Raw genomic sequence first — 27,202 nt, forward strand, 5'->3', positions numbered from 1 at the left:
CATTAAAAAGATGAGCAGTGAATTTCTGAGTTGTACTTTTATGCATGTTCAAAGATCGATGAATACAGTAATGCACCAATTAGCAAGTGAAGGACTAAGACTGAATCTGGGGTTCTTTGGGTCGAATGGTGTTCCAAATTTCGCAGAAGAGTTGGTTGAACAAGATTGTCGCTGGGTTGAGGCACCGGATTGAAAATTTGTGGTTGGTGTAAGAAGGGGAGATGGTGATTGAGTCGTCTGATGGAGTTTGATTAGAAACTGAAAGGTTCCCTTGATTTTTTGTTTCAGATACAATCATTCAATCGTTGTTTCTAGAAGTTATTATTTTTTTCGATTTTATGGAGCATTCTAGAGCTTTTAAAGCTAGATTTAATTATGTTCTCTGAGCTATTGGATTTGATGTATTGGGTAGCCCAAAAGCCTTGTCTTGGGTCTCTTTTATTTTTCAATCCAATTTATAATTTCAAAAAAAAAAAGGATAATGGTCATTCTCATGAAAGATTAATCAAATTAAGAAGCCCTTGAGCTATTATTAGGCCAAACCATGTTATCAATTAAACCAAAATTAAGTTAAGTTAGTGGATGACCATAATAATGTCTATTGATTTCCATTAACTTATTTGAGATAAAAAGATGACCATTAGATATTATTATTGTTATTATTAAAGGAAAACAATTAAGTGGTGTAATATATATGGGATAGTGGAAAGCTTCTTCTCCATGATAAGAGAAAGGGAAAACAAATGGAAGCTTTCTTTATAGTTTCTCTCTATACTTGTAGCTCAATTGGAAAGGTACGTGAACTTCTTCCATCACTTTTTTGTTAAACCTTTAGCTTGAAATAGTGGAAAAATATAGCCCAAGTACTCGAATTATTAATTGTTGAGTCTTTGATAGATAGCCATGGTAGAAAACTTAGAAAAATTGGTGTATGATGTAACACCCAATTACCCTAATTGGCTTAGGAATTTGGGAAGTTAGGATTAAATTGAAAAGACTAGAAAATTGTCGACTCCATTGGAAAGTTAGGGGAATCCTAGTGACTAAATTGTAAATAGTTGGATTCTAATTCTAGTTCAGTCAGACGAGAATTGGCTGGTTTTAAGGTAGGAGAAAAATGATTAAAAATGGATGGTGGAAAGGGCCGATGAAAACCATGCCCAATGAGTATATATATATGGGTGAGACTGGAAACTGAATTATCTTAATTCTGTTTGTAAGCCTTCATCTCCATTAAGCTTTTTTTTCTTTGGTCGTTCTAAGCAAGAAGGGAATGCAAATGAGGGAAGCTTTGCATGTCGTATCAAAGGCATGAATTTAGGCATGGTGATGGGGAAATTGACGAATTGGTAAGTTTCCTTATCTTCCTTTGTGTTTAGAAACTAAAGAGAGAAGTAGACTAAAACTCTCAAAGCTTCAGTATAATTTAAGATTTTGGGTTTCTAAGAATTCATCAACATTTGTTTAACCACAGTATGGTTGTCATGATTAGCCACTCAGACAAAGGAGCCTCTGGCGTTAGGATTAGCTAAGTTGTCTAGGATGAGGAAAACAATGTGAGTATCTACACTCCGTTTTCTAGAGCTATGTGCAGTTTTGAGAAATTTTCAATGTTCTTGTTGAACATAATATTAGGTGATTGATGAATGATTAATTGGCGTAGTACATTGTTTACTATTGTTTGCATGGTATATATGAATGACACATGCATATTATGGTAAGGGTGACCAACTATGGGTTAAGCGAAGTTAGGAATGGGAAAAAAAATATGGTTTTGTTAGATACTATCATAGGGTTTTGTTGAGTGCAAACTGTGATGTGCGAAGCTCTGGGCCTTACGGAGGGGACACTGTGGTGTTTAAGCATCAAAGAATAGGTTGGCGAAGGAGGAATGAATGGAATGTGTTGGAAAGAGTGAATCTCTCGACGATTCATTCTGCGAATGGCCTTTTTGCTATCCTCCGCCTTGTACTCGTGAAGTCTGAGAAAGCGGGCCTTGGCGACCTCGAACTCCTTTTCGGTTCCTAAACTGTCTCATCTCTTTGAAACGTATTGGGAGTTGCTTTCTTAATCTCTTCTGCTTCAGCAAATTTGTGGGTTCTCACATATAAATCTTCCAAACTCTATGGCCTATTATCAGTAAAAGAATACTGCATATGCTCATTCTGAACACCCATTATAAAAATATCAATGGCTCACTGATCCTCCAAGTTCTTTATATTTAATGTCGCTGTATAAAAATGTTTAACATAATCCTGCAAGGTTTCTCCCTCCTCTGCTTTACAAACATTAAACCCATAGAAGTATTCATAATGGTTCAATGAGCCCAAAATCTTCCCAATAACATTTGACTTAACTGCAAAAAGCTCTGGATGGAACCTTGCGAGAGAGATAAATATAAATCTTTTGTACTTCACTTAAGGTTCCTTGAGAAGGCCTTCGACTTTGCAGCATCAAAAGCTCCTAGCACATTCATATAATCATTGTACTACATGATATGTGCTCAAGGATCCTTTCTTACTTCGAACATTTCCTTCGGAACTATAAATTCGACTAGTAAGCTCATAGTTGTCACTTCAAGAGCCAATGGATTGTTAGAGCAAAACAACCAATCCATATCCTGAGTATCAGGATGCAAAGCCTGTACATATTTACGCTAAATGTGCATCTCGCTCTGCCACAATTTTGTATGTACCCTAACATCCTCTTCCTGGGCGAGCAATGCGTCATCTTGAATATCAGAATTATCAGACTACACTTTCCTCTTCAACTCTTCATCCTGTCTTAACAATTCTTGTTGAAATATTTGTTGTTACTCGAACCTACTACTTTGTAAAGTCATCTGCTCCCTTATCAACCTCAATTGCCCTTGAAGGGTGAATAGTTGTTGTGGGGATGCCTTCTAATCAGAGGGAAACGATAATCCCTAACAAAAAGGAACATTCAGGAAGTATGAAATGTGATTTTTCCCGTGGTTTTCATGAGTACTAATTTTGCTCACAACAATATCACCACGAGAAATAATATCACGAACAAAATGATATCGAATATCAATGTGTTTTGTTCTCTCATGAAACATTTGATCTTTTATAAGGAAGATTACACTCTGACTGTCACAAAATACTATACTGATTTGAAGGTATTCATTGAGTTCACTAAGGAGTTCCTTCAACCAAATAGCTTCTTTACAAGCCTCAATAATCACCATGTACTCAGCTTCAGTGGTAGACAAAGCGACTATAGTTTGCAAAGTGGCTTTCTGACTGATTGCACAACCTCCAATTGTAAAGACATAACCTGTGAGAGATCTTCCTCTATCAAGGTCTCCAGCAAAATCAGCATCAATATACCCAATGACTTCATCTCTAGTTCTTCCAAACTGTAAGAAGAAATCAGTAATACCTCGTAAGTATTTTAAAATCCATTGAACTATTTTCCAGTGTTCTTTATCAGGATTTGCCATGTATCTTCTAACTGCACTGACTGCATATGATAAATCTGGACGTGAACAAACCATAACATACATGAGAGATCCCACTGCACTAGAGTATGGAACATGTGACATTGACTCAATCTCATCATCTGATTGTCGAGACAAAGTCGATGAAAGTCTGAAATGGGCTGCTAAAAGAGTACTAACAGGCTTAGCACTCTGCATATTGAACTTGCAAAGAACTTTCTCAATGTACCCCTTCTGACTTAGGTACAATTTACTTACTTTTCTATCTCTGAGAATCTCCTTACCAAGTATCCTATTTGCTGGTCCCAAATCTTTCATCTCAAATTCTTCACTTAGTTGGGATTTGACCTTTCTTATCTCTCATTTATCTTTTGCTGCTATCAACATATCATCAACATAAAGAAGTAGATACACGAAAGAACCATCACTGTTTTTCTTAAAGTAAACACAACTATCAAAACTACTTATTTTGAAATCATAAGAAGTCATAAAGGAATCAAACCTCTTGTACCACTGTCTTGGTGACTGTTTCAAACTGTAAAGAGACTTTTTCAGCAAGCAAACATAGTCCTTTTTTTGAAACTGTAAAACTCTCTGGTTGTTGCATGTAAATGTCCTCCTCAAGTTCTCCATGCAAAAATACAATTTTTGCATCTAATTGCTCAAGCTCCAAATTATGCATGGCCATAATACCAAGTAAAGCTCGAATCGAACTATGCTTCACAACTGGGGAGATCAAATCTATGAAGTCCACTTTTGGAATTTGACTGTAACCCTTTGCAACAAGCCTTGCTTTATATCTGGGTTCTTCAACTCCTAGAGTCCCTTCTTTCTTTTTAAACACTCATTTAGAATGAACAACCTTTTTACCTTTAGGAAGTTTCACAAGATCCCATGTTCTGTTTTTGTAGAGTGATTCCATCTCCTCTTGTATAGTAAACATTCACTTTTCTGAGTCTTCACAACTAATTGCCTTAGAATAATTAGATGGCTCTCAGTTTGTATCTATATCTTCAGCCACATATAAAGCATAAGCAACTAGATCAGCCTCAGCATACTTCTTTGGAGGTTTAATTTCTCTTCTAGTTCTATTTTTGGCAATAGAGTATTGTGGTGAAGAAGCAACTCTATTCTCAATTTTTGTACTGGCTTAAGAAGTCGACTCTATATTAATTTAATATTCTATTTGCTTTTGATTTTCTTTATTGGAAGAGACTTTAAGAGATAAGTTAGGTAGCAAAGTAGTTTCATAAAAAACGACATCTCTGCTAATCACAACTTTTTTATTTTCAGGACACCATAACTTATACTCTTTTACACCGGTTTTATAACCAAGAAAAAACACATTTAATGGATCTCGGTTCTAATTTTCCATTATCAACATGAGCATACGCAGGACACCCAAAGATCTTTAAGTCAGAATAATTAGCAGGATTACCAGACCATACGTTTTGTGGAATCTTTTTCTCAATGGCAACGGATAGAGATCGGTTGATAAAAAAACATGCAGTAGAGGCTGCTTCTACCTAAAACGACTTTGGTAAGTTGGCGTTTAACAACATACATCGAACCTTCTCCATGATCATTTTGTTCATTCGTTCTGCAACGTCATTTTGCTGTGGAGTATGACGAACTATCAAATGTCTCACGATCCCTTCTGACTTGCACAGTCTATTAAACTCATCAGAACATAACTCTAAGCCATTGTCTGTGTAGAGGAATTTTATTTGTTTTCCTATTTGTTTTTCAATCATAATTTTCCAAGACTTAAATGCGGAAAACACATTGCTTTTCTGCTTCAGAAAGAACGCCCAAACTTTTCTAGAAAAATTATCAAAAAAAATTAGCATATAATTAGCTCCACCTCTCGAAGGCACTCTAGATGGCCCCCACAGATTAGAATGAATACATTAGAGGTGCTTATGGGCCGGACTCAACTAAAAATTTAGGCCCATTCATTGAGCTCGGGCTGGGCCTAAAATTTTGTCCAAGCAAGACCCAAATAAAAATACTAAAACCCAGGCCCCGCCTTGCCCACCCTTTATATAATTTTTAAATATATATAATACATTAAAAATACTAAAAAATCAAAATAAATATTTTCTAACAAATTTAGAATAAATTTTAAAAATATGTAGACTTAAATAGCACTAAGATAGATGCAACTTAACAAGGAAAAACCTCTAAAATAATAACAAAATTAACAAATGCTTTTAAAATAATAACAAAATTAATAATAAAATAAGTTTTATACAATATCCAAACAATAACAACAAAATAGTAGCAACTAATAGTAATATCGTAGCAAAATAGGGAGAAAACAACAAGAAAATAGCATTGAAAAAAAAAACACCAGGTTTTTTTTTGTCATTTAGTGAATTTGGGCCAGGCCAGGCCCGGGCCAAAAATACCTTACCCGAGGCTCGGCTCATTTTTTAAATAGGCCTTTTTTTTTGTCCAAGCCCATTTTTTGGGCCTATATTTTTGCCCAAACCCTCTCACATTTTGGACGGGCCTTCAGGTCGGGCCCGGTAGCCCGACCCATGATCAAGTCTAGAATACACTCTAATGTTCCCTTCGTGTTATGGATTCCTCACGTGAATCGAACTTTCTTTTGCTTCCCAAAAACACTATGCTCACAGAATTTCAATTTGCAAATTTCTTGCCCATCAAGAAGTCCTCTTTTCCTCAATTCTGCCATGTCATTCTCACTCATATGCCCTAGGCGCATATGCCAAAGTTTAGTAATATCATCATTTGACAAGGAAGAGGAAGCGACAGCTGTATCACCAGTAACAGTAGAACCCTGCAAAGAATATAACTCGGTAGTCTTTCTCTGTCCTTTCATCACAACAAGGGAACCTTTTGAAATCTTTAAAATTTCACTTTTAGTTGTGTATCTATACCATTTTGAATCAAGAGTACTCAACGAAATTAAATGTCTCTTCAATTCTAGAACATGTTGTATGTCACTAAGTGTTTTAGCAACTCCATCAAACATCTTAAATTTAATTGTTCCAACACCTGCGATTTTACATGAAGTATTATTTCCCATCAAAACAACACCTTCAGACACTGTTTCATAAGTTGTAAACCAATCCCGATTGAGACTCATGTGGAATGTGCAGCTTGAATCAAGTATCCACTCCTCACCCACTTTAGAATTGTTGACAGAAGTGACTAGAAGTTCACCATCGCTGTAGTCTTCTACAACATCAGCTTCACCGAAATTTTCTGGTTGTTTTCCCTTTTGATTCGCAGCCTCCCTTTTAATCTTGTTCTGTAGCTTATAGCACTCAAATTTAATGTGCCCTTTTTTTATTGCAGAAGTTACAAGTTTTACCTCTGTTTGAAGACTTCAATATACCTTTAGATTTATCGCGAAGATTCCGTTCCTGTGCCCTTCTACGATAATCATCAGCATTCCGATATTGCCTCCCACGAACAATGAGACCCTCTCCCTGAGAGTCGGGTTTAACCATAAGATGATTCATCTTATCATATGAGGTCAAAGAATCATAAACCTCATCAACTGTGAGAGACTCGCGGCTATATAAAATCGTGTGTCTAAAGGTTGAATAAGACGGGGGCAACGAACAAAGTAGAATCAACCTAAGATCTTTCTTATCATACTGAACCTCCATGGCCTCTAAGTTTGAGAGAATTTCTTTAAACACTGTTAAGTGTTCATTTACAGACGCACCTTCCTCCAAACGATGAGCATAAAAACACTGCTTCATATGCAACTTGCTTGTTAGAGTTTTTGACATACATATTTATTCTAGCCTCTTCCATAATGCACCGACGGTCTTCTCCTTCATCACATCCTGCAAAATTTGTTTGGACAAATATAGATGTAATTGTGTTAACGTCTTTCGATCCTTACGCTTCTTCTCTTCATCTGTTAATGTTGAAGGCATCTTATCTATCCCTAGTAGGGCATCCTCCAGATCCATCTGCGCAAGAACTGCTTGCATCTTAATTTGCCACAACGCGAATCTGGTGTTGAGATCCAACAATGGAATTCCATACTTCAAAGATGCCATTACTGTGATCGAGATGAACTACCCAGAAGCTCTAATACCATTTTGTGAAAATAAAATAAAATAAAATAAAGAACACACAAATTTTACGTGAAAACCCTTTCGAAAAAAAAACCACAGCCAGAGGAAAAGAAAATTCACTATGTCTAATTCGAATGATTAAAAGAAGAATAGACTATGTCTATTTATAGGCTTGTAAAGCCATATTCTAGTAAGATTGAAACACCTTATTCTAATCAATATAAAATAGATGGAATTTAATAAGGTTTAAAAAACTTTATTCTAAAATAAAATAAAAAAAGTGTAGTTCTATATAGATTTTATTTTTATTTTATTTTACCACTGTATTTTATTTAAATAAGGATTCGGGTCATTTAATTCTAACAGGATCCATCTCACTAGGTTGATTTCCCGTGCCAAAACCTCCAGCTTGTCCTACCAAAAAAATTGTGGAGAAATTTTCGTTGGGGTGAACCATTTTGGTTTTTTGCAAATTGAAAATCTAGAGGTCGAAAACCTGTCCACATTCACCGCACCAAATTGTTGAGTGTTTCTCTATCTTTTTTAGATGGTAAGGTAGGTGTGAGTAAAATCCAATTCAAATAGAAAAACTCGATAAAAAATTCAAATTTTGAATTAAATAGTTTGAGTTAATCGAGTTATTCGGATCAACTCGAATAAAAAATCAATTTTTTCGATTTAACTCGAATATGAATTACACAATTCGAGTTGTTCGAAAATCTGATAAGAAAAGGCAAAACTACGTCGTTTTGATAAATGTTTACCCCTTAAGTTAAAAGGCAAAATTGTTGTATTGTTTATATTGTTAAATAATCTTGCACTCATCTACTAGTTAAATAATCAGTCCATGTAAACGCAATATTGAGTATAAATAATAGGATTTGTTAACTCGACTTGACTCAAATTTTTTTGACTCGATTCAATTTGATTTGAAAAAATTTCAAATTGAGTTTGGTTGCTAAAATATGATTCGTCAACTCGACTAACTCGAAAATTTTTGACTCGATTCAACTCGACTCGACCGAATGCTCACCCTTATGGTAAGGTTGTATATTTATATGATATGGTTATTGTTCATCGATGTGATATCCTATGTAAGTTTCATGCATGCCAACACGCGCCCTACTCTAAACTTAACAAATGTTTATACGATAGGAGTTCGCTTATGCAATCATGTGCGAACCCACATCTCATAGTCCTATGTGCGATCTCATGTGTGATCTTATGGGAGGGTATAAGTTCCCCTCCTATGAACGCTTAGTGCCATGCGAGCTCGATACACGAGCTCAATGTGCGAATCATGTAGAACCCAACCTGAACTCATTAGGGTTATGGGTCAGTAATAGTAAGTATCATAACATTCCTCATCTTAATAGAATCAATTTTGTTTTATTTTATTTTATTTTAAATTGTTTTTTGCAACACGACGATTGAGTTTCCTCAATACAAAAATTTTCCCGATCAATTGGGTAGGGGTGAGAAAAATTCGATTCGACTAAAAAAATTGAATTCTTTTTTAAATTTTGAATTATTAGAATCGTATTAACAAGTTACTTGAATCAACTTTAATTTTTTTCAAATTTTGAGTTCGAGTCGAGTTAAATTTTTGAATTCGAATAACTTGAATAATTCGAATAAACCAAATATCAAACCCTTTTATTTCCCTTCCCCCACCCCCTCAAACCCTTCTATTTTCCCCCAAAGCCCTAAAAATTTTTTCTTTTTACTTTCCCCTCAAAACTTTTACTTCTCCTAAAAAAATTTACTTTCTTCCAAACCCTTAAATTTTTTTTCCTTTTACTTTCTCCCCAAAAATGTTACTTCCCCTGAACCCCTAATTTTTTTTCCTTTTTCTTTCCCCCAAAACTTCACTTCCCTCCAAACCCCTAAAACTTTTTCTTTTCAATTTGTGTCTACTATTTATATTATTAAATTAAATTTTACATTTTGTAATATTTATATTATTGAATTATTTAATCATGTTGAATCTTTATCAATTTTGTTAAAATTGAATTATTGATGATATCATAAAATATTCATGTTAAGATTTTTATTGGTATCAATTTCACATTTTATCTTTAAAATAAATTTTATTCAAAACATCACTTTTTTTATATTTAATATATTTTTTAATTTCAAAATACATGGTGACAAAAATCGAAGACGATTGAAGGACTAAGCAAGCAAAGAATCTAACTCGTATATAAAAGATTAATAAATAAATTATGAAGGAATGGAAATTAATAAGAAATTTGATTAAGGTGGGTGGCAATGGCTACAAGGACCCAAAGTCATTTTTTTTTAATTTAACTTAAACAAATATATTCGATCTGATTCTATTCGAATTCCATCTCACTCGACTCGATTTGACAAAATTTCAAATCGAGTTGGGATGATAAATTCGTCAACTCGATTAATTAAATTTTTTTTCATTCGATTTGATCGAATGCTCAACCCTACAATTGGAGGTGGATGGGTTTAAGTGAAATTCATCAGTTCATCTCAATATATTTATTAAAACTAGAAATTTTATCTCGTATTTGTCTATTTAAAAGTAACATAAAATAAATAATAAAATGTATGATTTGAAAATAATTAATTAATTATAATAACCTAAAAAATATGTACGCTATTAAAATAAAAATAAATTAAATTATAAGTAAAAACGAAATTTAAACACATAAATAAATAAGATAAAAATACTAAATGTAATATAGTTATTTATTATGATTTTTCATCGATTATGAATTAGTATTGAGTTGACTTGTGATATCAACTCAACAAATAACATTATTAATATATATAAGTGATAGGGATAATAAATTTTGTATATTAAAACAAAAATGTATAATATATATTAGAATGAAGTTTTAGTTGAGTTGTAAATTTAAGGTTTTAGTAGTCTAATTGGGGCAAGTTTAAATCCCACTACATGCACATTTTAATTGATTTTGTTAAAATGAAAAGATTAAAATATCATTAAATAATATAACTTTTTTAATTATGGAAAGATATTTTTATAATTTCTTGACCGAATTGGTGGCATGATTAAATATGACACTAACTTATTCAAGGACTTAATAAATAGTATAGATATTAACTTTTTATTATTATAATTACTTTTACCCTTTTAATTATAATATCTTGATTTTATAAGAGTTCTTATCATATATTTTAATTTTACAAATATTTTTATATTTTTATAATGATTTCTTTTAATTTTATAAAATTTTATAATATTTTTATCTTAATTTTGTAAAATTTAAAATAATATTAACATTAGGTAAAATTTCATGACAATTTGAGAAATCATTCCAGGGTTGAGGTGGGGGTTGGAGTTCATGAATTATTTGATTTCTATTCGCTTATGTTCATGAGTGAATTCGTTTATATTTGCTTAAAGTTCGTTTAATAAAATATTTAAAATTTATTTATTTTACGATATTATATCATTAATAATATTATTTTTATATTTAGTTTGCTTATTTATAATATATTATTAATATTAATATTTAATTATTTTATATTAAATATGTTTATTTGTGCTTTATTTGTTTATTATTCATGTACATATTTTTAATTGTTTGTAAACATATTCTATTTTATGTTTATAAGCATGTTTCAAGCATATTTGTTTAATATTCGAGAATATATTCATTTAATTTAAAAGAATGATTACAAAAATATATAATTTTAAATAAATAAATAAATAAATTTAAAATTTTCATCCAACACAAATAAATAAAATAAAATGAATAGATATTGATTCATTAACATCCTAATGATCTAAGTGGAAGAATTTCCTATGTACAAGACATTCTCATTTTCATATTGTGTGTATTGTGTGAACTTTGTGAACATACTTTTGTCTTTGCACACATGTTTGGTTACTCCAGTATCAATCCATCATGTATTATCATCTTATGCTATATTAATTTCAGATATCATTGCAACAAATTTTTCGTTATTATTAGCTTTAAAAGATGATTTCTTCTTTAAAAATCGACATTCATTCTTGAAATGTCTCAACTTACCACAATAATAGCATTAGCCCTTTTGTTTCTTTTTAAACTTAGATACTCTATTAGTTTGTTTGAACTTTCTCTTGGATGGTTTATTAGTCTGTACTTCTTCCATAACATGCACTTTGACATTTTCAAAATCTAGGTTCTAATCTTGCTTTCGATATTCTGCTTCAATACGGAGATGATTTGCCAAAGCCTGAAGAGATATTTCCTCTTTCTTATGTTTTAGACTTCTTTTAAAGTCTTTCCAAGATGGAGGAAGTTTGTCTATAATGGAAAATTCAATAATCATTTCATCTATTTTCATTTCATATTGCTTAAATTGATTCAACATTTTTTCAAAATCACGAAATTGTTTCATAACAGAACGACCATCAACCATTTGATAATTTTTGAAATGATTAACAATAAATTTCTTACTTGTATCATCTTCAGTCATGTATATTATCTTCAATTTGTCCCATAATTCCTTAGCGATGACCTCATTTTGGTAGGTGTCAAACAAACCTCTTCCCGTTGAGCCCCCTTTCTCCTCGGTCCACAGAGACAAAATGGAAAAAAATGAATATTTCTACCATACTATCTACAACAAAACCCAATTTTATTGAGCCAATTTTATTGATAGAAGTCCAAATCATTGGGACCTCTTAGAGGTTCTAACCAAGAAGTACGCAGATCCCAAAAACGCATTCAGTATGTGGCCTATGCACATGTAATCAACATTGTCCCATTTTTGCCTTTCCAAGGTTGTAGTAATAAGTTCGTTCTCATTCTCTTCCGGTATTGAAGTATCCAAAACATAGGCAGTATTTAAAGCAGGTAATAAGAAGTGCATCTTTTTCTCCCATCATCAGAAATTGCCACCATCAAACCGATCAAGTTTGACAAAGTTGGAAGCCAACTCCCTTAGTGTTCCATTTTCATGTGTTGTAGTAGTCATCATGAAATATAACCTTAAAATTGTTAATGCAAATCTCCAGCGAGGAAAATCTCGAACACACGAATGGAACTCGAACAGAAAATGAAGAAATAGGACAAGGCTTCAAGGCGTGTATGAAGCCACTATCTTTAAGGTTATATTTGCCCCCATTTATATTCGGTGTGCAAATGAGTTTCAATCAAATTACCCTTGAGGATATAATGAAAGCGATGACTATTTGCTTTTTGCACTGACGATAATAGTCCACTAAGCATTAAGCAATGTATAAAAAGAAACTCAATTTCTACAAAGAACTTCTGCAGGAACTCTTTATAGAACAATCTAATAATATTAGAAAACTGAGGAAAGATAAAAGGAATTTTTTATAACTTGTTAGTGTGATTTCCAAATGAAATCTCATTCATATTTATAGAAATTTTCATGTCTCTTCATGGAGACATCTTTTAATAGGTGTCTTTTTCGAATAATAACATTTTTACAAAGACATATAATTATTCATCTAATATTATAACTATTCAAGTAATATAGTTTGAATAGTTATAATTCTTTTCAAAAATCAATCGATATAACTCTTGATGAATGACCAAAAGATTTAAATTTTGATTAATTACACTCATTCGTTTATAATTATTGAAACACTATAAATATTTGAAAATGTTTCAACATAGTATATATAATTAACATTATATAATTAAGGTAGATTAGTAATGATGTGTAACCCTATATAGTATATACAACTATGTTATTATAGAGTACATTTTTATATTAATGATACATAATCTTAAACCCTAAACGTGTTGCTAACCTTATGGTATATTATTGTTATACTTATTTCCCTACCTCAATTCGGACCCGATTGGACCCTTCATTGGGCTCACCCAGGGCCCATTAAGTGGCATAATTAGGTAGGAACCCTCACTTACCTATAAATACCCCAAGGATCAACATAGTGGGGAAGTCCTCTTCGACTCTCGGTCCTGGAACAGGTGAATCTGCCTTCTTTGACACCGCCCCCTCTCCTCCTCCACTTCCATTGATATTGTGTATCAATAATTATAATCTAATTAAGGTAGATTAGTAATGATATGTAACCCTATACAACTAAGTTATTATAATGCACATTGTTATATTAATGATCTTAAACCCTAAGTTCAAATCTTGTTACAGTATTTTTTTACTAAAAAAACATGAAAAGACAAAAACATCCTTACATTATAATTTTTCAACTAAATTAGTGCTCAGTTGATTCATCCTCAACTTAGTCTAGAGTTTAATATAATATTATAAGAATAGATAGTGCATAATAGACCCATTAACAATAATAAAATAAATAAAACTTATTTTAAAATTTGAAATTTGAAATCCTATTCTATGAAAATTTAAATAATATTAAAAATATTATAATTTATACAATTTTTAATGAAAATAATTTTTTATTTAATTTTCTTTAAATAAATTAATTTTTTAATTTTATATTACTTTATAAATGTTAATTTTGTGAATTCAAATTCGGATTTTTACAAATTCAGATATCTAACATAAAGTTAAAATGTTAAATTCGAATTTTTACAAATTTAGAAATCCAACTGATATTTCTATTTAATTTGGATTCGAATTTAGATAATAAAATCAAATATTTTAAGGATTCAGATTTTAAGATAGATTTGCATATTCAAATTTGGAAAATCCAAAATTTGTAGATATCTTACCCGTTCCATCCCTACTAGTTACATTTGAACTGGGAGCAAGTGATGTGCAACTGGAAACAATGGATCCAAAAACCCTTTTAAGAAACAAGTATCCATATCATCTTTCAACAGACTAAAACAAATAATACCTTGTACATGGATGTTAACCATACCCAAGTATTGTAATCTGTTCTATTACTATGACTGCTACTATATGTGTTGAGTTGGGTTAACTCAACACAAGTTTCTTTTGACCAATTTACAGTGTAAAATTTTCATTTATTCTTCCTTTTTTTTCTTTTTGAATTTAAATTATGATCACAGCAGTTAGTCAAGAAACAACAGTTGCACTTCGCAACTCCATTCTAATTTTCAAGAATACAACAATAGTAAATAATCAAACGAACAACAAAGATCATATCTTCGGCCCAGCATGGTTAAAGCAGCCACAAAACGCCTATATTTCCCAACGACTGTAACTTTGGCAGCCTGCTTCAATGAGGGGCTTCGGTCCCTACAAGCATCTAATTCAGCTACATTTGAAAAATAAGTTAAAGCCGAGTATTCTGCTTGCCAGCCAACAATTTTCAGATTCGGTTTCAAGCAAAAGTTTGGAATTTTACTTTCGAGTGAGATACTCGTGTGCAGCTCACAGGAATGTGGATAGATCTCAATTCCATAAACATAAAAAGCACTAAAGAATACCAACCAAAGAATGTGATAACTTTCCAAAGATGATTTAAGTTCATCTGCCAATCTGGTTCATATATCAGCAATGCCAGTCGTGCACTATCTTCTACTAAATTCCTTCTCAACGACACCAAAAATCACCTTCAAGCGTTGTTGTAGATTTGAAATGATGTTTTTGGTAATCCTTTTTTGATGCCATGTGCTTTTCAACCATGCAATTCCAAAAAATACTCGCACCTGACATCCCTCTGCTTTTGAGTGCAAGTCCTCGATTTGGTATCTAAGGTGAATCTGCAAAATGTTGAAAGTTTAAACTCAGCGGTCAATAATGAGGAAGATGTGGTATCCAAGAAGATGCAATGAATAAAATGTTCTTTGTGGCATTCATACATTGAAATAGTCCCCGAGTGGAACACCTTGGAGAGTCATAACTTCTTCAATATGCCAACCGTTCTTATTGGGAAGTTGGGATTTCTGCTGAGTACTAGTCATCTCTCCTCTATAGCGGGATACACGCTTATCGAATTTGTAACATATTTGCCTCTCGTATGCATCATCCTTTTCTGATTCCCATGGAGTGCAAGAATAGTCAAGACCGCCAGCTTTCTTCATAGCTTTATACTCCAATTCACCACCACTAAATAACTCCATGCAGAAACCAGTCTGAATCACCAATAAAACAATTACCACCATCTGATACAAAGAAAATATATCTACAATACACCCATAAGAATAGTCGTACTACGTTTATGTGTGAAGACTCCATTAATACACTTTAACATAAGGACAGGAAATACCTCAACACAACATGGAAAGTATACGTTCATAACATGATGCATGCAGCAGCATACTCATTCCATAGGCTCACAGAGAGAGAGATAGATGACTTACGGGAACAGGAAGAGCACAGGAATAAACCTCAGACATACTGACATCCTCAAGGCCTAAGAAAGATCCACTCCCGTCACTTTGGAGGCTTTTTGCCTCGGACTCTTCTTCAACTATTTGCACTTTCTGTTCTGGGCTCAAGGCTCTGGCTTTCCACAGAGCCATGATTGTTCTAGTAAAAAAAAAAAAATGAAGATCAAGATATGACATTTTACCATTATTGCTCCTTTCAGGACATTCTTACTTTCAGAAACATACACACCAAGGATTTATCTACCCTCATTTTTATCATCACAGATTCTTAATACATAGGACTAGTTTCATCATTTGATTGCCAAAGAGCAACAGTTGATACATACAAACAAGCATGAAGCTTAAATGATAGAGTTTAGATAGCAGAAAAAAATTGAACAAAAGTAAAAAGAGTCGTGATACCACTAATCGTAAAATCTATGATTTTCAGGTATATCTCAAAATTAAAGTATAACTAAAGCAAGATCTTTCGATAATTAGAAAAACAATAGTATGTCAGATTACAGGTGCAAATGCAAAAGTGATCTAAGCATATAATTTGTTTAATGTATTTTAAAAGAAAGTGCATTTGCCACTTAAAGAACATCATCACACTTTTAATGGTCATATGGAAAAACATAACGGAAGTCATAATGCTAGCATTCATTTTTAGATATTCCAAAAAAGAGCTGGGTTAGACATGCTTTCAACATTAAACGAAAGTAATGAACATATCAAAAGATACAAAAAAGTATAAATAAAATAAAAAACAGAAGTCACAGAAGATAGATTGCTCTTTTACCGATAAGCTACATTGAAAGATACAAAAGACTGATAATGGAACTTCAGCCTGCCTTCCTCATCTCGAGTCTTTGCACCATGTCTAGCATCCATCCCTCTTCCTGGACGGAGAGTCACAACAATAACTGGACTGCCCATTGATGCCAAAGTAGGTGGAAGAACTTGAATATCTTCAATGTCTTCCCAAAGGAAGAAGAATTTTGTCTTGTGGCCAAATAAATTGGCATGAAACCCAATTATTCTTGGTGATAAAAACAGGCGACCCTGCATAGATGCAACATCAAATTAACAAAAAGGGGAAAATAGTGCATATTAATTACTCAGTAAAACATCACAAAAGTGAGCTTTACATAATATTATATAACCAGAGAATCAGAACCTGTAGAGGCATTTTCCGTTTCAAGTGACAGGTAAAGTCATTTATGAGAAATTCCTCTGGTGGAAGCCCAAAAAGTTTTTGAAAGGCTGAATTCGTTTGAGGGGACCTCACATTTATCTGCAAATAGATCATTAGGTCATAAGTAAATGACAAGAATGGGCAACAATATTTTATTCCTGGCCAGTTGGAACTAAAATAAAATTAACTATATATTTACCTTCTTCCCCACTTCTTTCTCCATCTTTCTTAAGTACTCTGTAACCACATTTCCACCTCTTGTATTTTCCACAAAAATTCTCAAGTGCAGCTTAGACTGGCATGCCTGAGCCAACTTACCGTGCAGAGGAACCCACACATCAGCTAGATCTGATATATTAGATCTTACAAAATTAACCTCAGCATGTCCCAAAGATGTAGCTTCATCAAAAGGCCCATCAAAATCAAAAACTTCTAAATCCAGTACAGAAGGAGGCTCTTTCATTGCATCAAATTCAAATATTTCTGCAAAAAAAATACAGTTTTTGGAAGAATTTATTAAAGTTTAGAAATTTTTTTTCAAAAAAGTTGAAAAAGTATAGGATTCCTTTTCTGAACTAGAAAAACTATACGATTCTAAGTAAGACTTATTATTCAAGATGATGCTAGTGCAACACCAAACATGTACACTGAATCCAAACATAGACAAAGCATAATGTCGGATTCACCATTCCACTGGGGAGCAGATTTCTGGTACTTGATTGAGCTGGTTCTAGTTTTCCCGTTGCAAGTGAACACAACATATGGATCACAGTAACCACTTGAATCTACAGCAGCTAAATTACTTCCCTCAATCAAGGCAACTGTTAGTAACCATCCATCCCCTTGTGCTTTCACGCCATGATCACTCCCTATTGTTAGAGAGACATAAGAAAAGGAAATCAAAGGCTGAAACACAAGAAACAAGACGTGGCAACTCTTCTCACTAGCCGAGCAGAATTGTTATTAAATATAAATATTACCTTTCTGCACTCTGGCATGCATGAAGCGGGAGATTAACTGCAACACCCTTTCACCTTGAAGAACCAAAATACCACACACAATAAATTCACCAATTGAATCAGGCAAATCAAGCCCTAAAAACTCTAGTCCTTGAATTGTACTGGGTGCAGCTAGGCAGATATGGACTATTACATATAAGCTCATAAAAACTGTAGAAACCATAGTAAAATTAGCAAAGTACTGGACTGCCAACTTCCAATCTGACTCGGGTTCAGCCTGCAATGATCCCAAAATCTGTTCTTTGCTCAACCCAATATCCTTTGAATCAACTGGCTTAATAGTCTGCTCTAGTAGAGTAGTGAATTGCTCAAAGCTTTCCTTTAGACCCTGCCGGGCTCCATTTTCTATCATACTTTTCATCATTGTGCTCTGCAAGAAGTTCATCCGCCATGAAATCACCAAATGGGAAGATTCTTCTCCAGATGGAAGCTCAGGTCCAGGGCTAATGCAGTACAGCACTTCGACTTTGAAAGTGCTCCCATACATAACATCCGGAGTGCTCACAGACGCTAAAACGGCAAAAGTCTTCCCATCGGCTTTTATATATGTCTGCTCCTCAGTGGCTTTCACAGCCTTAATTAATTTGGTCGGAGCCCTGATGTAAGAATAAATTCTTTTCAAACTCTCACCACCATTCTCAAATTTCCAAGGCCCAATTTGTAGGTCTGTAGATCCCTGCACCTCTGCTAATGACCTAGGAAAACTTGAATCAGGTGAAAAAAGTAGAGAGTTTAGTTCTTTTGGCGCAATCACATATAATTGGTCTAGAAGCACTCCTCCAGGTAAATTACTCGGAATTTCACTTCCCTGATCTCGGGAACACAATGCTTCCATCGCTTCCTCAAAAGAAGATGACTGATCATCAGACTTGTTATCAAAAACATCAGCTCTTGAAATTTCAGGTATCTCCATCAAATCAGTGCCCCTAGTGGAGGTAGTAGGACCAATGTCAAAATTTCTATTAAACATTTGAGTGATTCGACCTGCTAGGGATTTTTGTGCACTTGATTTCTCTTCTTTGGAAGACACATTATCATCTTGTCTCGTCGGAGAAGAGGAGTTTGATGAACCACTAAAAGACCTAGAAATATCCTTAACATCCATGTCTTCATGCTTCCTCGATGCTGATGCATGATCACCATTATAAGTCGAGTCCAAGTATGAATTGTTTTGGGAAAAATAGATATTTAGAAGTATTTCACCTGTAGCCAAGGTTGAAAGAAAAGTAGATAGATATTTAGAAGCATGTGCTCAAAGGCTGGAATCTTTGAATCCTAGATCCAAACTACTTAGATAAGCTCCTTTTTGACGCCTAAAAGGTACAAAAATCCTAGTTGAATATTCCAAGTAAAAAGGAGATGCAAACAGCACATGAGTAATGATCAGGCAACTCCAAATATGCGGAGATTGAGAAATGAAAGATGCAAATAATCGAAAGCTAAAAACAGAACATACCACACTCCTTGTTCTTCAACTTCTTATTCCTAGGGTGGAGGGAATACCAAACAGTGCCAAGAGATTTATTATGAGCATCGAAAACCTGGGAAACGGAGACTTTAAGCTGACCCACAAAGTCATCATTGAAATACTTATCCTCATCCAAGACGGTGATAAGAAGCTCCTCATTCAAATCCTCGACCTTGAAACTAAATTCCTCTCCCCAACTTGGGTTCAACGTCTTCTTCACCACTTTGGTTTTGTGCCTCTGTTTCCCAAGTTGAAGCTTGACGTAGGGATCACTGAAGCCGTTTACATCCATGGCTGGTATGTTCCTTGCTTCAATTACGCCCACAATGAGCTTCATTTTCTTTTTCTCTAGATTCCCTCAATCCAATCTTAACCTAATAAAAAGGGTTCAAATTTTGGCCGTGATTGATAATGTTCAATTTTATGCAGAACCCACCCACCGACACGCAGTCAATATTGTCTTTTTCACTGCTATAATCAAGAAGACCTCGAGGGAAAAAAAATGTTCAGTAGTATTTCTTTCCTTCCATTCCAAGTATATATATCTATTTCTTAAATTTCTAGGAAAAACAAAGAAATATGACCACAAACCTCCCAAGCAAAAATCCTTCTTTTTTTCTAAAAAACCAAGAAGCAAAAATCAATCAAACTCAACCATTTACCAAAGATAAAGAACAAATACTACAGCCTATTCTTTAGTTGAGTATAATTGTATAAATACAAATACAATACAATACACCTCACGAACTCACCCAGAAGAATAATTTTACAAGAAAAACAAATTACTCAGTTCGTTTTTTTTGTTTTTATATATTATATAATATGTTAAGTAGACAAAATTTGGGAAAAGTTATCCAAAATTTGGGGAAAAAATTAATTTCGCAGGATTTGCAGCTAACAAAGTTGAAAAGGGGAAAGAAGAGAGAGGTGATGTTTGATTTTAAGAAGGTAGGACGGGAGTTGAGTAAATCGAACGAAAGCCTACTTTTGTTTCAACGTTGGCAACTATTGTTTGTTTGCTCAAGTCCGCGTTTCTGTTTCCACTGTTTTTCCTTGACCAATTTTGTTTATGGACAAACAAAATTATTTTTCAATGTACGATCCACTCGTTGCGACCGCAAATAAATAAAAAGGGTAAGTTACTCTCAAGTTGCTAAACTAGCAGTAAGTTTATATTTTGGTCATTTAATTTTAAAAAGTTACAAATTGGTCATGCACTATTCTAATGTTTTCATTTACGTCATTGAACTATTCGAAAGGTTTTTTTCAAAATCTGGCTAGTGAGCTCCAAGTTTATCAATACTCATCAACGATTAGAAAAATATTCCTTAGATTCAAATTAATTTGATAGTTAGTATCTGAGATCGAAGAAGAAAACTATTTGACTTTTGGTTTGTAGATTTGTGATTTTCAAAAATATTTCATTAGAAAAATCAAATTATAGAAGAGAATGAGAAAGCAAGATTTTGATTGGTGTAGATAGTGTAAACAGAGAAGGCTATATAATAACTATTTTAATAGCTTAGAAACTTAAATGAAAACTTTGGAATAGTTGAGTGATTCTTTTTAACTTTTTAAAATTGAGTAATTAAAATATAAATTTATTAATAGTTTGATAACATTAGTGTAATTTACCCATAAAAAGAAGTAAATTGTCAAATAGCAATGATAACCTAATAAATATTATAATTGTAATAGGTTACGATCTCACCACCCAATCGAATTAATTAAATATGAGAAATCATTAATTTATTCAGATTATTATATTTATGTAATTTAAATAATTTAATTGAAAAGACTGTTTTACTATTATGGTTTAGGCAGCCATTGTTGCATTTTTTTTTTTGTGTGTGTGTGCAGACCACAACCTTAATCAATATTGGTCCATATATTTTTTAGTAAAGTATAAAAATAGTTATTTTATTTAGTTTAAATTAGATTTTAATTATTTATATTTGAAATGTTATGTTTTAGTTATTTATATTATTATATTGTAAAATTTTAACTACTAAGTCGTTAATTATCGTTAATAATGTAATGGTAGTGATGTGACACGTTAAATTATTATTTTAATCGAAAATTTTAAGTGAAATTATACAATTGGTTTTTTTTATTTTGAGTAATTTTTAATGTTTTTAACTCTTTTTGTTTATTTTCCATTCTCTTCTATTTTTCCTCTATTTTCTTCCATTCTTCATTTCTTTTAATATAGTTTTTTATGTTTTCTATTTGTTAAAACTAGTCCCTATGCTTTTATTTTTTTGAACAATTCAATTTTTTTCTTTATTTGTTAACGTCAAATATAGGAACTAGTTTTAACAAATGAAAAATATAGAAAAATTACGTTAAAAGAAATAGAGAAGGGAGGAAAACAGAGGGAGAAGTAGAAGAAAATGAAAAATAAAAACAAAAAAGAAAGTTAAAAGAACATAAAAGAAAATAATTAAATTGCTCAAGACGAAAAAATATAGAGACCAATTGTATAATTTAACCTAATTTTTTTTTGAAATGATGATTTAATGTACCAGATCAGCTTATTTATACACTATTAACGGCTCAATGACTAAAATGTTACAACAAGATAACATAAATAACTAAAATATAACTTGAAGCAAACAAAAATAACTATTTTCGTAGTTTACCTTTTTTTTTTTTTAAGAATAAAGCTTCATTAATTAAAATAAAAATAGATAAGGAGAAAAGTGAGAGACAATACCTAATTTCCAAGTCATCAAAGTATATCCGGTTTAGAACAATCAGCAAATACAAAATAAAAATAGAATGAAGATAAAAAAAAACATGTTCTTGTCAAACATCTATAAATCCAACAATAGGACAAGGACTGATACACACAGTCTTAAAGTAATCAACCCAATTCCGAGGCATTTCGGTACGAGAGAGCATGCCATGAGAGGAGAGGGCGTCCTGAGCTGCATAAACTTCAGCCGTACAAAGCCCAAAATGCAGCATACAAAGCCACCCACATCATTCTTAACTATAGCAATCCATCCGATAACATCACTATCCACAAAAACACCGTCAATGTTACACTTCAGCTTTTGAGAAACAAACCAGCCTGTTGAACAATATGCGCAGCAATCAGGTACCGTTGTTTCCATAAGGCCACACTTCGGTAATTCCAAGTGCTCCACGTGTTACATAAAGGTCGATGCCGACGCTCGACTCGCTGCAACAAAAAGATCTAGCTGATGAAATCGACTTAATTTACTATCTGCTTTTAGTCTTGTACTATTTGCATAACTTACGAAATTAATTCATTTTCTCCATTTTGATATTTTTTGTCGCACATATTTTTTCAATTTTAAAATTTTAATTATAACTATAATAGTTGGTACCATTTCGTATTGTCTGGTTCGGTCAGAATATTCTGTTATGGTAGTAAATCGAAATAATAAATTTTAAAATCCATTCTAGAGTAAATTTCGGTTGGTACTGATCGTATTAGTGCATATTAGTTAATTTTGCTTGTACCTACTGAAATATGGTATGTCGATAAGTACAAAAAATTAATTTCAAATTTTATCATTTATTTGTACCAAAAAATTAAAATATATTTTAATTTTAAAGTTTTTTTTGGATTTGTTGAATTATGAATTATTTTATGCATAGTATTGGATGATTTTATTGTTTAAGTTATGAAATAATTTTTTGTTTGTTTATTTTGAGTTTGTTTAATGATATATTATATTTGTGAAGTTTATTAAATAATATTTTATATAGTTAATGAGTATTTATCTTAAAATTTACACATAGTGAGAATTCAACCCATGTCAAGTCTACATCATTTTTAATATTTTTACCACTTCAACTAACACTTTATTTTTTTTATAAGTATTTTATATTTGAGATTTATTTAATCTCATTGTTTGATATTTGTAAATATTTTTATATACATATATAAAATATTTAATATAAAATATTTACAAATATCAAACAATAAGATTAAAAATTTATAGCAATAAATTTGAAACAATACATCAAAATAGATCAATATTAATACCAGTACCAATAGAAAAATTGTACATCCGTCACTATGATAGTGACTACTTTGGTCATAAGTTAAATGGTAACCATTAAATTCCTTAACTAAAATGATATGGCATTATGCATGAAGTTATATATTTGCCACATAAGATTTTAGAAATAACAAAATTTAACAATTACCATTAAGTTAAGATTAAATTTCAAAAAAAAAAAAATGAATATAAAAATATCAAATTAGGGTATAACAAATTTGCATTTTATACAAAGTAAAAGACCAATAACAAAATTTAACCTTGAATAGTTTTACTTCTTGATTTTTTTTAAATTAATTTTATATATAAGTTTAAATTATATTAAGATTTGTCAAGCTTTCGACCTTCAGACAATTGGTAATTTTTATTTTATATGTGAGTTTAAATTATATTAAGAATTGTTGGAGCTTCAACTTTTGAAACATTTACAAAGTCATTGTAAAGGTTCTTGCAGCCAAAATAAAGGTCATTAAGGAAGTTATCGGCTAAAGAAGTGAAATGATATGTTAGAAATTGTGTGATTTGAATTTTGGTATTTGTTGAAGAAATAAATATAGTGGAAAAATAAAGGGATCTATGGGAGTGAAAGGGCGAGGATTGTAGCCCACCATAGATCCTCATTAAGCATAAAACTAAACTAGGGTTACGATTGCAGGTGCGAGGGTGGAGCCCTCGCGGTACAGGCCATACCACACAAGTTGAGTCCATATAGAACTATACTTCTTCTATTTAACTTTGATTAGAACAGGGTTATTCAACCCTTAAATAGATGTAGTCGAAATTTCTCTTGTATCATTCGTTTTTTAACATTAATAAATTTCTCTTATTGCTTTATAATCGTTCAACCACCATTATTGACCTTTATTATAACACGATAATTGCAAGAACAATAGAAACAATGATATGAGTAGTACCCACTGAAAGTATAACTACGATAAAATAAAATAGAAACAAGTTGTGTATCCAATTTAGTTTCATACATCTATAGTCATATGGGGTCTTGTCCAAAGAGATAATCTACTATCTTACAAACTCGTACAATAAATGATTTAAGTTCTAAAACACATTGGTTTAGCAACTTCACATTTGCGCCTAAAGATTTAGGTCACTTTCCTCTCAGTTTTCTATTTGAAAACTTAGGTTGTAAACAAAGAAACACATTTATTTACACTCACAATGCATCATAATTACAAGTTCCTTAATAAACAAATAAGTATTAAAACTCTACGTACATAATATATACAAGTCTCAAGCATATATACTAGTTTTGACTTACTAACATACTAGGTCAATTACTGTCAATCTCTCCATCAAAGTAGCAACTAAAACATTGTAAACAATATACACATAAAGTGCAAGATCTTGTAGAGATAACATAAATAAGCCTTTAATGTAGATAGGATCCAATTTAAATTTATTTTAGGGGACCGATTACTTAATTTGATCTAATCTAATCTTCAAAGAGGGGCTATCACACATCCAAAATATCAGCAACAATTATAGCCTAAAGATTTTGTTTCAAATGATTGTCAATGTTAATTAAGGTAAATTATGTGACTTGTGCAATGCCAAGAGCAGTGGGTATTATGACACTATGTGAAGCATTGCTCATATAACTACCTTAACAATTCTCTTCCTTTGGCAATTTTTTTGAACAAAACAAAACAATAAAAAAACAATACAACAATACTACAAATGCTCCCTTAAATACCTCTCTTTTAATCAATCAAATTTAACTAATAACATAACCAAGCAAATCAACCATTAATGTTATTGAAAGATGAACACATTAATAATCAAATACTAGTATTATATTTTAGTAAGCTAAATAATAATATTTTATACTAAACATATCCCCATAACATAAAAGTTCAAATCAAATATCCAAATTATCAAAATAAAAAGTTTATGGTCATAAACCAAATATCAAAATAATAGAAATAACAATATCGTCATATCAGCACCACTTCACCAACTCTTTCTCCTTTTTTTTGTTCAATAAAAATGCCAATAGGCTATTGAAATTGCTTGTCAGTAAGATCATTCCTTAGAGTCACTGCACGATACCTGATTTATTGAACTACTTTATGTTAAGCAAATACCTTGTTTTGAGTAGCAATATGAACATATAAGAACTAAAGCATCTTTTGGTTAAAAGCTGGTGATGTGCTTACAATGCATGGCTCATTGGTCATTAGTAATGTCACTCCTCCTCCATTACTAGCAAGCTCTTTTTCTGTTGGTGTTCCAAGCTTTGTTGCAGCATGTTAGCCTTCTAACCACCTTTGAGACAATTCAACTCAGGAAGGGCCTTCTCATAGCGTTATATGGATATGAAAATCTTTGAATTTTGGTTGAAGATAATCTGAAAAATAAGAAAGTAAAAAGATAAACACTATCTAGGATGAGTTGTCTCAACATACTTTATAATCTCTTGAAAGATAATTTCTTCAATATCAAACTGAACCATATTCACAATCTTCTGTAGTCTAGTTTAACTTAGAATTCAGTGTCCTTATACCAGACATTTTAGTAGCAGGGTCTCCCATCTAGCAAGAACAACACCCCGAGCCTTTTCACCTATAGATTTTATAAATGGTTTCATCCTCTCCTTCCAATACGCATAATTAGCATCATCCAACATAAAGGACAAGGCATAAATGATCAGTTCATTTTAGGCAATTATCGACACCATGAATACCACTAGATTTGTTAAGTGGAAAGCTATAATACCCATTTGAAGAGATGAAACAATAATTGCAAGAACAATAGAAGCAGTGATACAAGCAGTGTCCACTAAAAATATAATTGCAATAAAACAAAAAAGAACACAATAAATTATTTATGAAATTTGGTTTCCCTACCTTTGTGGAGCATTGACAGAGAGATCATTTACTATCTTTCAAGCTTATACAACAAATGATTTAAGTCCTAACACACTAGTTTAGCTATCTCACCTTTACACTTAAAGATCTAAATCACTCTCCTCTAAGTTTCTAGAAAAACTTAGGTTGTAAACAAAGTAACACACTTGTTTACACTCACAATTAGAAGTTTCTTAATAGACAGATAAGTATTAAAACTCTTAGTATATAACTATACAAGTTTCAAGCATATATACTAGTTTCAACATGATAATATACTAGGTCAATTACAATCAATCTCTCCATCAAAGTAGCAGCTAAGATAGTATAAACAACATACTCAGAGAGTACTAAATCTTGTGGAGATAACAAAAATAAACCTTCAATACAGATACGATCCAATCGCCTTATTTCAAGAGATCCAATTGTTTGATCCAATCTGACTTAATTTAATATTTACGATATATTACCTCAAATGGAACAATTTTAAAAAAAATGAGCTATTATACATTTAAAATATTAATAATGATTTAAGACAAGTGATGTGACTCACACAATACCAAAAGCAATGAATATTGCTCACATAAACACCTCATTATCAGTGAATCTCATGATTTTTTATTTATTTATTTAAAAATTTATTAGTTCTGCATATACTTTAGATTAAACTAGTCATCTGATTTTCATAATTTGACCGAATAAAAAAAAATCTAAACTTTACAGCCAACTATTTACCTCCCTTTAAAAGGGAAAAAAAAAACACCATTTACCTTTCTTAATCGGTTAATCCTTACTTATGAATTTTTACCGTACGAATTCACTAATAATCCTTACTTATTTTGATTGTTT

General features: G+C 32.1%; 1 protein-coding gene across 1 annotated transcript; it reads right to left on the bottom strand.

Annotated features, from left to right (window-relative positions):
* Nucleotides 1–14,273: 14,273 nt before the first annotated feature.
* On the bottom strand, nt 14,274–20,545 carry LOC108460753 (C2 and GRAM domain-containing protein At1g03370-like). The gene is made up of 9 exons (XM_017760380.2): nt 19,441–20,545; nt 17,946–19,187; nt 17,652–17,834; nt 17,165–17,448; nt 16,948–17,064; nt 16,570–16,832; nt 15,759–15,927; nt 15,258–15,530; nt 14,274–15,158 (listed from the first exon to the last, which is right to left on the bottom strand). Exons 1-9 carry the CDS (start codon nt 19,787–19,789, stop codon nt 14,967–14,969), a joined length of 3,072 nt encoding a protein of 1,023 aa, XP_017615869.1. The 5' UTR covers nt 19,790–20,545; the 3' UTR covers nt 14,274–14,966.
* Nucleotides 20,546–27,202: the final 6,657 nt, after the last annotated feature.

This window comes from Gossypium arboreum, chromosome 6 (assembly GCF_025698485.1).
Source record: "Gossypium arboreum isolate Shixiya-1 chromosome 6, ASM2569848v2, whole genome shotgun sequence".
Lineage (NCBI taxonomy): Eukaryota > Viridiplantae > Streptophyta > Magnoliopsida > Malvales > Malvaceae > Gossypium > Gossypium arboreum.